General features: G+C 40.5%; 1 protein-coding gene across 1 annotated transcript in view; it reads right to left on the bottom strand.

The window, feature by feature from the left end:
• Nucleotides 1-2,513: 2,513 nt before the first annotated feature.
• EMR1 (egf-like module containing, mucin-like, hormone receptor-like 1) overlaps nt 2,514-15,811 on the bottom strand; it is a 203,113-nt gene continuing 189,815 nt past the window's right edge. Inside the window, 4 exon segments of the mRNA XM_006869008.1 lie at nt 2,514-2,606; nt 6,988-7,121; nt 7,124-7,167; nt 12,169-12,260. Of these exon segments, the coding sequence (XP_006869070.1) occupies nt 2,514-2,606; nt 6,988-7,121; nt 7,124-7,167; nt 12,169-12,260 (363 nt within the window).

Below are 15,811 nucleotides of genomic sequence, written 5' to 3' on the forward strand. Positions count from 1 at the left end.
TCTCAATAAATCTCTTTTGCTTTTATTTTAAGGTGATTCTATGATTTTGTTCTATGACAATAACTTTGTAAAAATCATCAAACTGTACATTTAAGACATGCATGTGAAATAGTTCTGTTTAAAATAGGCTGCAAATGAAGCATTATTCAAAATACTATTCAACCAAAGCACACTTTCTGCCAAGTCTACAGTTTGGAGAAACAGTTCTCACTCATGTTTGGTAACATGGCTGATTCTCTTCCACTTCTCAAAAATAGAAGATGAAATCAAGTGATGATGTGGAGCAGCTTATAATTTTCAGATTTGGTGCTGGGCAAAACCCAAGCTGTCTGTCTGCCACAGATGTGAGATGAAGAAGACTATGTGACAGGCTTTTTGGAGGAGAAAAGAGGCATCTTTATTGCTTTCTATGGAAGGCAATGAGACAGGGGGATCTCTGCTGCAAACTGTCTCACTGAGGAGCAAAGAGGGGAATTAAGAGTATCTTATAGGGTTTCAGGAAGCTTTCAGAGGATAAGCTAGGACAAATAGTTATTTCTTGAAAATATGGGAAGCTGTCACAAAGCAAGAATGTGGGTACAAATCACAGTGCTGTGATGGTCTTCTTGTATACTATTCAACCTCAGAGGTCTCTTTGATTCCTTATGCTCTGGTGGGTTGTAGTTTTGATAGCTGGCATGGCACTCTTGGCTTGCTTTTTGCTTGTGGTCAAGGAGCTGGCCTTACACAGAGAGATATTTTACAAATGTTTAATTATTCTTAGCTTCTGCCCAGTTTCCTGATTCCAGGGAAAGGGAAGAGGGTACAAGTTGGGAGATTGATGTTTAGCTTAACTAGCTTAAAATAGGGTCTTTTTTTTTTCTTTCTTTCTTTTTTTGCCTATGGCCAAAGAAAGAAAGGAGTCCTGGTGTGGTGCTGCAGGAGAATGCACTGGACTGCAAGGTCGGTTTTAATAGTAAGGTTGGCAGTTCAAACTCAACAGCTGCTCCTCGGAAACCCTATACATGGTCGCTATGAGTTGGAACTAACTTGATGGCACTTAACAACAACAATTATTTTGGTTCCCAAATAGGATCAGCACTGAACTGCAAATCACAAGGTCGACAGTTCAAACCCACCAATTGCTCCTTGGAAACCCTATACAGGGTTTCTATGAGTCAAAACCAACTCAGAGTCATTTAATGACAATGACAAAGAAAGAAAAATGATGTTTTGGTTGTGGGGTGAGGGAGGTTAGGGCTTGATATCTGTATCAGATTGAACTATTGTTCCTTTTCCTAAATAAATAAGATGGTTTTTCCATCTGCATATAGAAGGTGGAGTTTGTAAGAGGTGTCTTAGAGTGAAGGCTCAAGTTCTACAAAAATGAAATTAAAAGATTTATTAAAAACTCACACATAATCCAGACTGGAAAACTGTCCAAACTCACAGAGTGAAAATGGCAGTTCTGGAGGTTGTAAATCTCTATGGGAGCAGAAAGCCTCATCTTGATCCTACGGAGCAGCTGGTGAGGTTGAACTGCCCTAATGGATGGAGCTACTAGGGCTCCACGTACTTACAGCCCTGAAGTGACTAAACCCACTGCCATTGAGTCAATTCTAACTCATAGCAACCTTATAGGACAGACTTTCTGAGGCTGTAAATCTTGACAGAAGATTACAGAACTCTTGCAGCAGCTGGTGGGTTCAAACTGCTGACCTTTCAGTTAGCAGCCTGATACCTAACACACTGTGCCACCAGGGCTCCTAGCTGTTGTTGTTTAGGGCTGTCGACTTGGTTCTGACTCATAACAAACCCTTATAGGGTTTTCAAGGTGTGATTGGTGGATTTGAACAACCACCCTTCCAGTTAACAGTCCAGTTATTGTAGTTAAGTGCCATTGAGTTAGTTCTGACTCATAGCGATCCGATATACGGTTTCCAAAGAGTGGCTGGTGGGTTTGGATGGCCAACCTTGTACAGTACTGACTCCCATAACCAAAACACTGCCTTAGAGTCAATTTTGACTCATAGTAACTGAGACTGTAAATCTCTATGGAAACAGACAGCCTCATCTTTCTCCCGAGGAGTGGCTGGTGATTTGAACCTCTGACCTTGTGTTTAGCAGCCCAGTGCCTAAACAACAGCATGGTCAGGACGCCTTTGTTGACCATGTTGCTGCTGCTGCATGCCTTAAAGTTGGCTCCAACTCAGAGAGACGTTGTATAAGATTTCTGAGGGTGTACATTTTTATAGAGGCAGAAAACGTCATCATTCTCCTGAGGAGCAGCTGGTGTATTTGAACTGCTGACCTTGTGATTAGCAGCCCAGTTCTTAACCCACTATACTACCAGGGTTCCTTTCCTTGGCCCATGGAAGCTGTTAAATACAAAAGTATTTGTACTTGCTTAACTTGCTGCATGATCCCTCATAGCTGGTGATAGAAACTGGGTTGGTTCATAGAAACTGCTCAGGGGTAACCCCATCAAATGGCACCCAGGGCAGGTACCATACCTTTGTACCTTAGGTCTGCTTCTAGGTGTGGATGGCAGAACTGGCCTGTGTATGGTTCCCAGATTCACTCCTTTTACCCATCCTTGTAAGCCATCTTTTGTACTCCTCTCGCACCTGAAACAACGTAAATGAATATACTTGTTTAGGAAAAAACACTTAAAAGAAAATGAGATGTGATTTTCTATCCACTCTGAGTCCCCTGTGTGGTTGTCAGCTGCTGTTCAGTTGGCCCCTGACTCATGCTGAGTCCACACACAATGGGATGAAACCTTGCCCCGTCCATTCCCATGATGGGTTGTGAGTCAGACCATTTTGTTCCATAGGGGTTTTCATTGACTGGTTTTTGGAAGTGGATCACCAGGCATTTCTTCCTAATCCTGCCCAGTATGGAACTGCCACTGAAACTTGCTCAGCATGCTAGTAACACACAAGCCTCTTCTGACAGATGAGGGGTGGCTGTTTATGAAGTACATTGATCCCAGTCATTGTCTGTTTCAGGTCTTCTTCATGTTGGGTGGAATTATTCAGCAGAGAGATGCATCACAGGAGGGAAACATACTGTGTTATATTACACAAACCAAAAAAACACAACAACCCACAGACCCACTGTCCTCAAGTAGATTCTAACTCATAGAGACACTGTATAGAGTTTCTGAGGCTGTATATTTTTACAGGAGCAGAAAGCCTCATCTTTATTCCAAGGGGCGGCTAGTGGATTAGATCTGCCAAACCTGTGGCTATCAGTCCAGTGCTTATCTCAAGATTCCTTATATTACACAAGTATATAAGATGCATATAAAATGTATGTGTTAGTGATTTAGTAGATGCTCCAATGACTATTTCATCTGTATTGTGTAATCTATTTGGTCATTAAATAGAAAATAAAACAAATGTATTTGTTAGGTCAGGAGTTCCTGGATGGTGCAAATGGTTCGTAGGCTGGGTTGCTAACCAAAAGGTTGGAGACTCATGTGCATCTACTGGTGCCTCTGAAGAAATGCCTGGCAATCTAGGTCTGCAAAATCAACCCTAAGGAGCACAGTTCTACTCTGACACATAAAGAGCTTCCATGAGTAGGAATCAACTTATTGGCAATTGTTTTGCTGTTGTTAGGTTGGTAAAGATAAGGTCTGTAGTTATGCATTACCTATAATTCATTAGTAGAAATGTTGTTAGGTGCTGTCGAGTTGGTTCAGACTCATAGTGACCCTATGCACAACAGAATGAAACACTGCCCGGTCCTGCACAAGCCTCACAATCTTATGTTTGAGTCCGTTGTTGCTGTCACTGTGTCGACCCACCTCATTGAGTGTCTTCCTCTTTTTTACTGACCCTCCACATTACCGAACATGATGTCTTTCTCTAGGAACTGGTCCCTCCTGATGCCAGGTCCAAAGTAGACATTGTCGAGACAGAATGTTGTAAGTTAGTGAATTCAGAAGTAGCATAGATTGTATTGTGTTTCCCCAGAATGCATGTCAGCTTGGCTGGACCGTGATTCTCAGTGGTGTGGCAGTTAGGTAATGATCTCCCATAAGGTGATCTGTTGTGATAAACCAATAATCCTCCAGTGCAAGTTGTCTGTGCCACCCAGAGACCTTTTAAAAGTGGGCTGCAATGCCCTCAATTCTATCACGGTTCTGATCTGATGTCAGGAAGCTTCTCAGGAGGGTGGTCCTGCAACATCTTTTCTGTACAAGAGATGAAAGGAGAAAGAAGTGAGCAGAGGATGAGGGACCTACTGCCACCAAGAAAGAAGAGCCAGGAATGGAGTGTGTCCTTTGGACCTGGGGTCCCTGCATTGGGAAGCTCCCAGATCCAGAGGAAGATGGATTCCAACATACACTGAAATCTCACAGGAATGCTGAGCTGGAGATGCTGAAAGGTGACAGGGACCTTTTTCCAGAGCTGGTGCTCTGAATTTAGACTTCTACCTTCCTAAGCAGTGAGAATAAACTTCTGTTCATTAAAGCCATCCTCATGCAGTATTTCTATTATAACAGTGCCTAAGAACTAAGACAAAGAGAATATATCTTGTCTATCAAAACATTTGGAAATGTAGGAGAAAGAAGAAAGAGGTGTGTAGTTAGCAGGTTTCTGTTTCTGCACCTGCTAGAGACAAACAGAGAACACAGTTGAAGTCTAACTGAGAGGACTCTGCTAAGACCAATTTATACAACAGCATTGATTCAGGAGCAGGTCCTAAGCATAATGATGAGAAAAACAAAACTAAAAACAAAACTGTTGCCTTAGAGCTGGTTTTGACTCAAGATGATCCTGTGGGTTACAGAGTTGAGCTGCGATCCACAGGGTTTTCTTGGTTGTCATCTTTACAAAGCAGTTCATCAGGCCTTTTTTCCCCACAGTACAGCTCAGTATATTCGAACTGCCAAAATTTGTGTTAGCCATGCAGTGCAAACTGCTTGTCCCACCCAGAAATCTTTTAGTAATGAAGAAAAACCAAACATAGAAGAAGTCCACAGTCATTAGATAGTGGATCACACAGTCTCTCTGGGCAGAAAGATTGGAGAAGAAACTTTATGTGTTGAATAAAAGATGAGATCACACTAAAATGAGGAATGATAAAGGCATGAAGTGACTGGCTTACAAGTTTTCAACAGGGAGCTCTGGTAGTAGTAGTTACGAATCGGGCTGCAAGCCGCAAGGTCAGTAGTTCGAAACTACCAGTTCCGTGGGAGAAAAATGAGGCTTTCTGCTCCAGTAAAGATTTATAGCTGTGGAAATCTTGTACAGGGTCACTATGAGTTGGAACCGACTCCACGGCACATAACAACAACAACAACAACAATATAGTTTAACAATATGTGGGCAAATATAAAGACCCCACTGAATAGTTTTCCTCTTGTATAGATGGGTCTGGTTAAAACAGATGGGGATAAGTTCTTATGATTCAATAGTAGCTGTTATCATGACTAATTGAGAGTGTCACAATTATAAAAATAGAAGTTTTGTAACAAAAACTGGGGAGTAGTTAATCTTACAGTCCAGAAACAGAGGGCGCTAGGACCATTAAGGGAGAAGAGCACAAGCGGGATGCGGGATCTTATCCAGAGAAGCAGCAACACCAGAGATGGAGGCAGAGATGCGGACATGGAGAGAAGGAGTAGCTGAGGATTCTAAATTCATGGAATTAGAGGGACTGAGAGCTGGTGGCCAGGAAGCAGGCTTGCAGAATGTGTCCTTTTGTGGTGTAAATAATTATATATTCCTTGAGTGTTTTTGCTTTTTAAAGAGCTAAAATGAATAGAGAGAAATACTGTTAACTGATGGTACATGGAGGGGATTATAATCATTGTAATGAAACAAAGTATATGATTTGTTGAATGTAAAACTGATGATCTGCCTATAAACTTTCATGCAGTTCACAATAAAAACTTAAAAAAAAAAAAAGATCACAGTGTAGTGGAATTAGGTTGGAAATGATGTGACCTAAAACACAATATCAGGTCTAAGTATGTCACAGTATGGTTAGACAGCAGATCAGCAAAAATGCAAAGGAAAAGAACAAACTGGAAAATGATTCTGGCAATATATTGAAGACAAAGTACTGTGTCCCTCATATGTAAAGAGTTTCTAGAAATCAAGAGGATAAAAGACTAAAGGCCAATAGAAAAATGAGGAGAAAGCAAACAACGGTGAGTTCACAGAAAGGCAGTTACAAATGAATGGCCTTTAAATATGTGTGTGGGGGGGAAAGTAATCTCACTCATTACAAAGATAAATGTAAATTATAATATGCTGATAAAACATAGAAGATGTCCAGGGCGGCACTGTAGGACTGCTAACTGCAAGGTTGTTGTTGTTGATGTTGTTGTGTGCCGTGGAGTTGGTTCTGACTCATAGCAACCCTATTCAGGGGTTCTGAGGTTATAAATCTTTACAGGAGCAGAAAGCCTCTTCTTTCTCCCATGGAACAGCTGGTAGTTTTGAACTGCAAGGTGGGTGGTGCAAATACCCCAGCTCCTCTTCAGGAGAAAAATGAGACTTTGTGTTCCCATAAATATTTATAGCCTCAGAAACCCTATGCAGAGTTGCTATGAGTTGTAATTGACTCAATGGCAGTGCTGGTGGTGGGGGTAAAACACAAGTCATCAATGTTGTTGTCAGTTGTTAACAAGTCAGCCCTGACTCATCACAATCTGATGTTTGCCATCCATTAGGTTCCCACTGGCTGATTTTCAGGAGGGGATCACCAGGTCTTTCTTCCTAGTCTTTCTTAGTCTGGAAGCTCTGCTGAAAGTTGCTCAGCATCATAGCAACACACAAACCTCCCTGGACAGACAGATGGAGGCTGTGCATGAAGTGCATCGGTGAGGAATCAAACCAAGGTCTCCTGCATGGAAAGTGAGGATCCTACCACTGAGTCACCACAGCCCATCCCTGCCCTGGTCCCCGCCACCCCCCACCCCCACCAGGAAAGAATGAATCTGTTCAAATGATGAGAGCTGGGAATCAGACAAGAGGCAAACATTACCTGCCGATTGAGGAGACAATGGACGCCGTAGATGTAGACTCCCTGCAGGACGTTGGTGATGGTGAATGCATAGGCAATGACTGATCTGAATGATTCTTTTACTGACTCAGCAAGGAAGAATCCCAGAGACCAGAGCAGCCCAAAAGAAAGAGCTGAGCGATGGCTTTAAATGTCAGCATCCTGGTAAAACAATGCAGAGAATTACAAACCATAGCACCATCTCTCCAGAATGTTCCTTTGTCCTTCCTGCAGAAATTCATCTCCCTTCCTATGAAATTATTGGCAATGTTTCCTCAAACCAGGAGAGACTTGCAAAAACTATGGTTAAGAATGGACACGTGAGGGAGCTTCAGCAAGTTTGTGGGTAAATTCCACTATCTCTTCATTCCATTTTTTCCACAAAAGTTTTGAAGTCTCCTGTATTTGATCCATAACCAGTGATGAAAATGTGGTTAATTTAAGAAAACAGAGACTATCATTGTATGCTTATTCCTGGATCTTGGTTGGCACAAATTGCACTCCTTGATTAATATAAAAGTTGGTGGTTCAAACCTATCTAATGGCACCATGAAATAAAGGCCTGCTGATCCTACTTCATTGAGGATTTGTTGTTGTTGTCTTCGAGTTGAGTCTGATTCATGGTGACCCCATCTTTGTAGAGTAGAACTGCGCACCATGGGGTTTTCAAGGTTGTGACCTTTGGGAAGCAGATTGCCAGGCCTTTCTTCTGTGGTGCCTTTTATGGGTTTGAACTGCCAACCTTTTGACTGGTAGTGAAGTACTTAACTGTTTGCATGACCCAGAGATGCCCCCTAACAATGACAGCCAAGAAACCCATATGTAGCAGTTGTATTCTTTAATACATCGGCTCGCCATGAGTCAGAATCAACATGATGGTGATGGCTTGGTTTTTGATTTGCTGTATATTTTATAGAAGCTCTGGTAGCGTAGTGGTTATGAGACAGGCTGCTAACCGCAAGGTCAGCAGTTTGAAACTACCAGCCATTCCATGGGAGAAAGATAAGGCTTTCTGCTCCGGTAAAGATTTACTGTCTCAGAAACCCTATGCAGGGTTGCTATGCGTCAGAACCAATTCCATGATCCATAACACCACAACCCACACCATATTTTATAGAACTGCCCTTCTATAATGAAGTGGAGTGACATTTTCTCATTGCTTTTAAGGTTTCAAGTACATATAATTTAAATTTAAGATGGTTGCTCATTTGATAGTAGCTTCTAACTTACAAGGATAAGTGAAACAGCCCTGCTATGAAATCATAGAAGCCTTTATTAAATAAAAATAAAATGTGAAGCTGTTGTTTCTTGGCATATCCTCTATTTAAACCTGTACACTTCTGAAGGTGGTGTTCTATCTCTCAAACCCCTCCCCTAAGAATTCTGTGCTCTATGATTTGTTGTTGTTGTTGTTAAGTGCCATCGAGTTGGTTCTGACCCATAGAGACTCTGCATAGGGTTTCTGAGGAGCAACTGGTGAGCTTGAACCACCGACCTTGTAGTTCAGACGATTTTGCAGTCCAGCGCATTAACCCACAGCGCCACATCACCACATCAACATGGCAGTTTTATCATCATTGAAAACCTCTCATGTTCCTTTTAAATGTTCTTTGGGTTTGGGGAGCAAAAAGATGTCTCAAGGGGGAAAGATCAGGGCTGTAGTGTGGATAAGGTCAGGTTTTCAAATGAAATCCATGTAAAATAGCCCTTGCTCCCCTGTAAGAATAAGCAGGTTCATTGCTGTAATAAAAAATAATAAAAAATTCCTTGGGGCAACTGGTCTTTTTCTCACCAATGTAGTTTTAAGTTTTCTTGAAATGTCTTCCTAATAAGCCTTCATGATCTTCCTGTGTTTTTTAAGAAAAACTATTTATATGACCCCTTTGTCATTACAAAATGCAGCCTCCATAATCTTCTGAGCTGACCTCTCTGCCTTGCACTTAACTGGACCTGCAGATCCCCCTCAGGAGCAATTGTTTTGATTGGCTCTTTTTTATTTTGACATCACCCTATGAGATTAAAACCAGCACATTACCGAGAGAACTTGTCTGCAGCAATCCACTAAAGACAAAGACATGTTTGAACTCGTTCTGTGTTTAATACACGCAGGTATGAACTGGAACCCTAGTAGCAGTGCGTTATGACTTACTTTTGTACCAATCACGTCTCTGCACAAGATTCTTTGCACAGTTGCATGTAAACTTATTAAGTAGGTTCATTAATTTGTGACTTGTTTTTTTTTTTCAGTTGGGGTTAATCATTTATTTATGTAAAAGGCCAAAATGAAAAACCAAATCAATTGTTTGCTACTCAGACACATGGAGAACTCAGGTGTGCAGAGTACACCAAATTGCTCCATAGGGTTTTCAAGACTGTGAACGTTTGGAAGCAGATTGCCAGGTTTTTCTTCTGAGGCACTTCTGGATGGGTTCAAATAACCAAACTTTCAGTTAGTAGTTGAACACTTAACTGTTTATGCCACTGAGGGACTCCTTGTGAAGTACCAGATAGTAAATAGTTTTTGTTTTTTCAAGCCATACAGTCTTTGTTGCAATGATTTGACTCTGCCATTGTAGTATGAAATCTTTCATTGATGATATTTAATGAATGAGTGTATTGTGTACCAACATCACTTTATTATGGAGGCTGGAATTATAATTTCATAAAACTCTCATATATCATTAAATAGTCTTTTTTGTTTTCTTCCAACCATTAAAAGTATAGAAAACATAGCCCTTGTGATGCAATGGTAAAGTGCTTGCTGGCCCATCAAAAGGTTGGTGGTTCAAACCTTCCCAATGGCTTCTCCCAGGGAGAAGGACCTGGTGATCTGTTCTGTAAAAAGTACAGGACTTTGAAAAAGGTTCAGCCTGTGCTTTGCCATGGCTGAGAAAGTGACGCTGGAACAGACTCAAGCTTTTAAAATGTGGGTGAAGTGGAATGCTAACTGGTACAGGAAAAAAATACAGTCAGTGCCCTGCTAGCAATTTAATCTCCCCCTTAGAAAACAAGGGCAGTGTGCACATTGCGTAGCAATCAAATGTCTTTATTGGATGAGTTGAAAACAACAGTGCCCAGCTCAAAGATGGAGGCAGACTTTGCAGCTTTCCATGGTCCTGACAACAATTCAGTCTCCCACCAAAGCCTCCTGAAAGGATTCACTTTGCCTCTTCTGAGTCTCTCATTCAGGGCTTCAGCCTGTAATTTCTCCTGTTCTGGTGAGAGCCCAGGATTATTGAACTTTTATAAATTTGTGTCTATTTCAATTTCACTTTGTCAGCAGGTTCAAATTGTGGGTCAATTCTACTCTGTCACGTGGTATCACTATGAGTTGGAATCCTATAGAATTACAGGAGTTCTAGTGGTATTTTAAAAGTATCTGTAGTCTGGGATGGCGCTATAGGTTAAGCACAGGGCTCTCAAATACAAGGTCTGCAGTTCAAACTCACCAACTGCTCCTTGGGAACCCTGTGTATGATTACTATGACTCTATGGCACTTAGCAACAACAACGTAGTCTGTGGTAGGGGCCCTGGTGGGGCTTTCGGATGAGCACTGGAGTAGTTCTACACCACACACCTGGGTCACCATGAGTCAGCACTGACTTGATAGAAGCTGGTTTGGTTTCTCTGTTTGGCCTTTTATATGTCACCCTAACAACAACAACAATAACATCAACTTTATCTGGTTAAAAGCAAGACTATTGAGCATATTAACAGTATAAGTGCTGCTGATAAAAACAGCAAGAAATATGTATGGTATCAAAAAAAATTACGTTTGTTTTAAAAAAGATCTTGTTCTTGGTAAGTTCCGTCAAATCAGTTCCAATGCACAGTGACCCAGTATAGGGTTTCCAAGGAGTAACTGGTGAGTTTGAACCACTGAAATTGTGGTTCAAATAAACCTTGCAGTCCTGTGCTTATCCTACAACACCAAACCAATTATATCTTGTGGGCTGTACAGAAAAAAGATGGTAGGTCAGATTTAATGCATGGACTAAATTTGCCACCCCGGATTTACAGGAAGCCAAAGAAAAAAGTAATAATCCTTATGTAGAACTGAAATCATCCTGAAATATATAGGTTGTTGTCACACTATATTGTTTGTTATGCCCATCTGCAGAATGGGATAAGTGCATGTACTTTATATGTCTCTAATACAGTGCCTGGAGTCTTGGTATGGTGCTGTGGGTTAACGTACCAGACTGCAAAGTGGTTTGAACTGCAAGGTAGGTGGTTCAAGCTCACCAGCTGCTCCTCAGAAACCCTATATAGGGTTGCTATGGGTCAGAACTGACTCGATGGCACTTAACAACAGCAATACAGTGCCTGGTGTAGTAGGCACTTATTGTTTTTTATTTTTTATAAATAATTTATTTTCTCATTTGTTGTAGTTGAGAAGAACATAAACAATTTCTGTGTCCAATTCAATGAAATTGATGACAATTCTTCAAGTCACACAATCATTCTCACACTCCTTGCCCAAGTTGCTCCTTCCCCAAGTAACACAAATCGAACCTACGTAACTTCTCCAGTTACCATTGCCAGTTTGATCTCAGATCGATTGTTCTTTAAAAGAGCATGATCTCAGATAGATGGTTCTTTAAAAGGAATGGAAGCAAATGCTGTTGAATGATGATGCATGGAGGGGATTGTAATCATTGTAATGAAACGAAATATGATAGGATGAATGTAAAGCTGATGTTCTTCCATGTAAACTATCACTCAATTCACAATAAAAAAATAAAGAGCATGGTGCTCAAGTCAGACTTTTTTTTTTTTTTTGTTACTAATTAAGATAAAGTATTATTTGGTTTAAAGAAGACTTATGTGATAATTTCAGCTTAAGGTTTAAACAGGGCAACTGTTTGGGGGTTCATTCAGCCTCAATGGATCCATAAAGTCTGGATTCCATGGGAACTTGAAATCCGGTTCTGTAGTGTTTCCTCTTTTATCAAAACATTCTATAAAAGTTATTTTAAGTATGCTCAATCAGTAACCCTCATTCCTTCTACCTATCCCACCCTCCCAATATACAAGCTCCATTTCTTGGATGCTTGGAAAATCCATAGTGCATCACTTGTGCAGCCAAAAACAAAACAAAACAAAAACCTATAGAAAAACAACTTTTGCTAAACCCTTCTAATTAGCCAAAGCCTTCTTACCTTGTGTTTTTCATCTTGGATACTTCTTTATTGAGGGAAGAAAGTCTGTCTCTCAAAATCCACAGAGTTGTCAAATAAAAGATTAAGTTTATCTGAGGGAAGAAAACATAACATACAGACTGACACTTAAGAAGTTCTGGTGGCATGGTAGGTTAAGTGCTGAAATGCTGATCAAAAGGTCAGCTCCATAAGGGTTTCATTGGTGGATTTTTCAGTAATACATCCCCAGGCAGTTCTTCTGAAGTGCTTCTGGGTGAACTCAAACCTTTATCCTTTCAGATAGCAGGTAATCATGCAAACCATCTGTCCCACCCCAGATGACAGATGTTTTTAAAATACCACTAAGAACTCCCATCTACTACTTATTTGTCACTTTGTTGTGGTGGCTTGTATGTTGCTGTGATATAGGAAGCTATGCCACGAGTATTTTAAATACCAGGGGGGCACCCATGGTGGACAGGTTTCAGCTGAATTTCCAGATGAGGATAGACTAGGAAGAAGGAGAGACAGACTATTTCTGAATATTTAGTCACTGAAAACCACTGAAGAGCAGTGGAATATTGTCAGCACCGGAATACTGAATATTGAGATGTGGTGAATAGCACCAGGATATTATCAAGTATAGTGCCAAAAGATGAGCTCCTCAGGTTGGAAGACACTCAAAATGTGACTGCGGAAGAGCTGACTCCTCAAAGTAAAGTTAACTGTGATGATGCGAATGGAATAAAGCCCTCGGAACCTTCATTTGCTGAAGGGGTACAACTCAAAATGAAGAGAAACAGCTGTAAACATCCATTAGTAATCAGGACATGAAATGCATAAAGTATGAATCTAGGAAAATTGGAAATTATCAAAAATGAAATGGAACGCATAAACATTGATATCTTAGGCATTAGTGAGCTGAAATGGACTGGTATTGATCATTTGAATCTGACAGTCACGTGGCTTACTATCAAAAAGAACACATCAAGATCTGTCATGAAGTACAATGCTGTTGGTGATAGGATTATATCTATATGCCTACTAGACAGACCAGTGGATACAACTATTTATTATACAAATTTACCCAACAACCACTAAAGTCAGTGATGATGAAATTGAAGAATTCTACCAACTTTTTCAGTCTGAAATTGATCAAACATGCAATCAAGATGTATTGATAAATACAGGTGATTGGAACGGGAAGGTTGGAAACAAAGATCAGTAGTTGGAAAATATGGCCTCGGTGATAGAAATGATGCTGAATATTGCATGATAGAATTTTGCAAAACCAATGGCTTCTTCATTGCAAATACCTTCTTAAAACCACATAAGAGATGACTATACACATGGACCTCACCAGATGGTATACACAGAAATTAAATTGACTACATCTGTGGGAAGCTACAGTGGAAAAGCTCCATATCATCAGCCAAAACAAGGCCAGGGGCAAACTGTGGAACAGACCATCAATTGCTCATATGTATGTTCAGGGTGAAGCTGAAGCTGAAGAAAATTAAAACAAATCCGCAATAGCCAAACTTGACCTTGAACAAATTACAGCTGAATTTAGAGGTCATCTGAAGAACAGATTTGGTGAATTAGACACTAAAGACCGAAGACCAGAAGAGCTGTGGATGACATCAAGAATATCATACAGGGTGAAAGTAAAAGGTTACCAAGAAGACAAGAAAGAAGGAAAAGACCAAAAGGGATTTCTGAAGAGACTCTGAAGCTTACACTCCAGCATAAAGATGCTAAAGCAAATGGAAGAAATGAGGAGGTACAAGAGCTGAATAGAAAATGTCAAAGGTCAACTGGAAAAGATAAAGTCAAACACAACAAAATGTGCAAAGACCAAAAGGGAAGAACATGTGCAGCATTCCTCAAGATGAGGGAACTGAAGAACAAAATTCAAGCCTTGACTTGCAATATTGAAGGATTCTATGGGCAAAATATTAAATGATGCAGAAAGCATATGATCAAGAGCCAATGATCCTGGTAGAATCTCCACTGAGTAGTATCCAATCTGTCTGGGCAGGGCTAATGAAAGGAGACGGGGATAAGTCCTGTGTGGTACCATGGTGAATAACTTTTATCAGGACTAACTGCAAGGGTTGGAAATGTAAAGGCGGACGCTTTGTAGCAAAAGGAGGGGAGTGATTGACTTTGCAGTCCAGGAGCGGAGGTCTCTGGAACTATCAAGGGAGAAGAGCAGCGTGTGAGACCCTACCCAGAGAAGCAGAGATGCCAGAGATGGAGGCAAAGATGATGATGTGGAGAGATGGAGTGGCTGGGGACTCTAGACCCAGAGAGGGAGAGGGGCTGTGTGCTGAGGACCAGGGGCAGGCTTGCAGTGTATACACTTTGGTTGGTTGATGATTCATGTATGGGATTGTAACCATGGAAATGAAATGATATATAATAGGATGAATGTAAAGCTAATGTTCTCCCATATAAACGATCACATAATTCACACACACACAAAAAGAGCCAATGATCCTGAAGGAAGAAATCCAAGGTGCATTAAAGGAATTAGCAAAGAACTGGGAATTGATGGAATAAAAATTGAAATCTTTCAAGAAAGTGAGGCAATACTGGAGACACTCACTCACCTAAGCTAATAAATTTGGAAGACAATTATCTGGCCAACTGACTGAAAGAGATCCTTATTTGTGCCATTCCAAAGAGAGGTGATCCAACAGAATGTAGAAATCATCAGACAATATCATTAATATCCCATGCAAGTAAAATTTCACTAAAGATAATACAAAACAGCCACAAACATACATTGACAGAGAATTTCCAGAGGTTCAAGCTAGATTCAGAAGAGGATATGGAACGAGGAACATCGTTGCTGACATCAGATGGATCTTGTCTAAAAACAGAATACAGAAAAGATGCTTACACGTGCTTTTCTGACTGCGCAAAGGCTTTCGATTGTGTGGATCATGATGAGCTATGGACAACATTGCGAAGAATGAGTATTCCAGAACATTTAATTGAGCTCATGAGGAAGACCAAGGGAACACTGGTTTAAAATTAGGAAAGGTGTGTGCCAAGGTTGTATTCTTCAATCTGTATGCTGAACAAATAATCTGAGAAGTTGGATTATATGAAGAAAAGCAACATCAGGATTGAAGGAAGACTCATTAACAACCTGTGATATCACAGATGATATAACCTTGGTTGCTGAAAGCAAAGAGGATTTAAAATACTGATGAATATAAAAGACCACAACATTCGATTTGGTATTGGTTGCATATCAATGAAAAGAAAACAAAAATCCTCACCACTGGACCAATAAATAACATCCATATAAATGGAGAAAAGATTGAAGTTGTCAAAGACTTCATTTTGCTTGGGTCAACTATCAACACTTATGGAAGCAGCAGTCAAGAAATCAAATGACATATTGTATAGGTAAATCTGCTGCACTGTAGGGCCAAAGAGAAGAATCCATTTTGTATATAAGCTTCAGCACGTCCTCTAGCTCCAAGAAAATGATATATGTTTAAATAGCCAGGCAGCTCAAGGCCGGAGACCAGAGGTTTTCCTTTGCCCTAGCCTAAGAACAAAGACCACCAGTCCTGACCAATTAAACTGTAACATCTCATAGTTTGCCAATTGTTAACCAATCCAAAGATTGTAAAGCTGAGAAACC

Source organism: Chrysochloris asiatica, unplaced genomic scaffold, assembly GCF_000296735.1.
Source record: "Chrysochloris asiatica unplaced genomic scaffold, ChrAsi1.0 scaffold00125, whole genome shotgun sequence".
NCBI lineage: Eukaryota > Metazoa > Chordata > Mammalia > Afrosoricida > Chrysochloridae > Chrysochloris > Chrysochloris asiatica.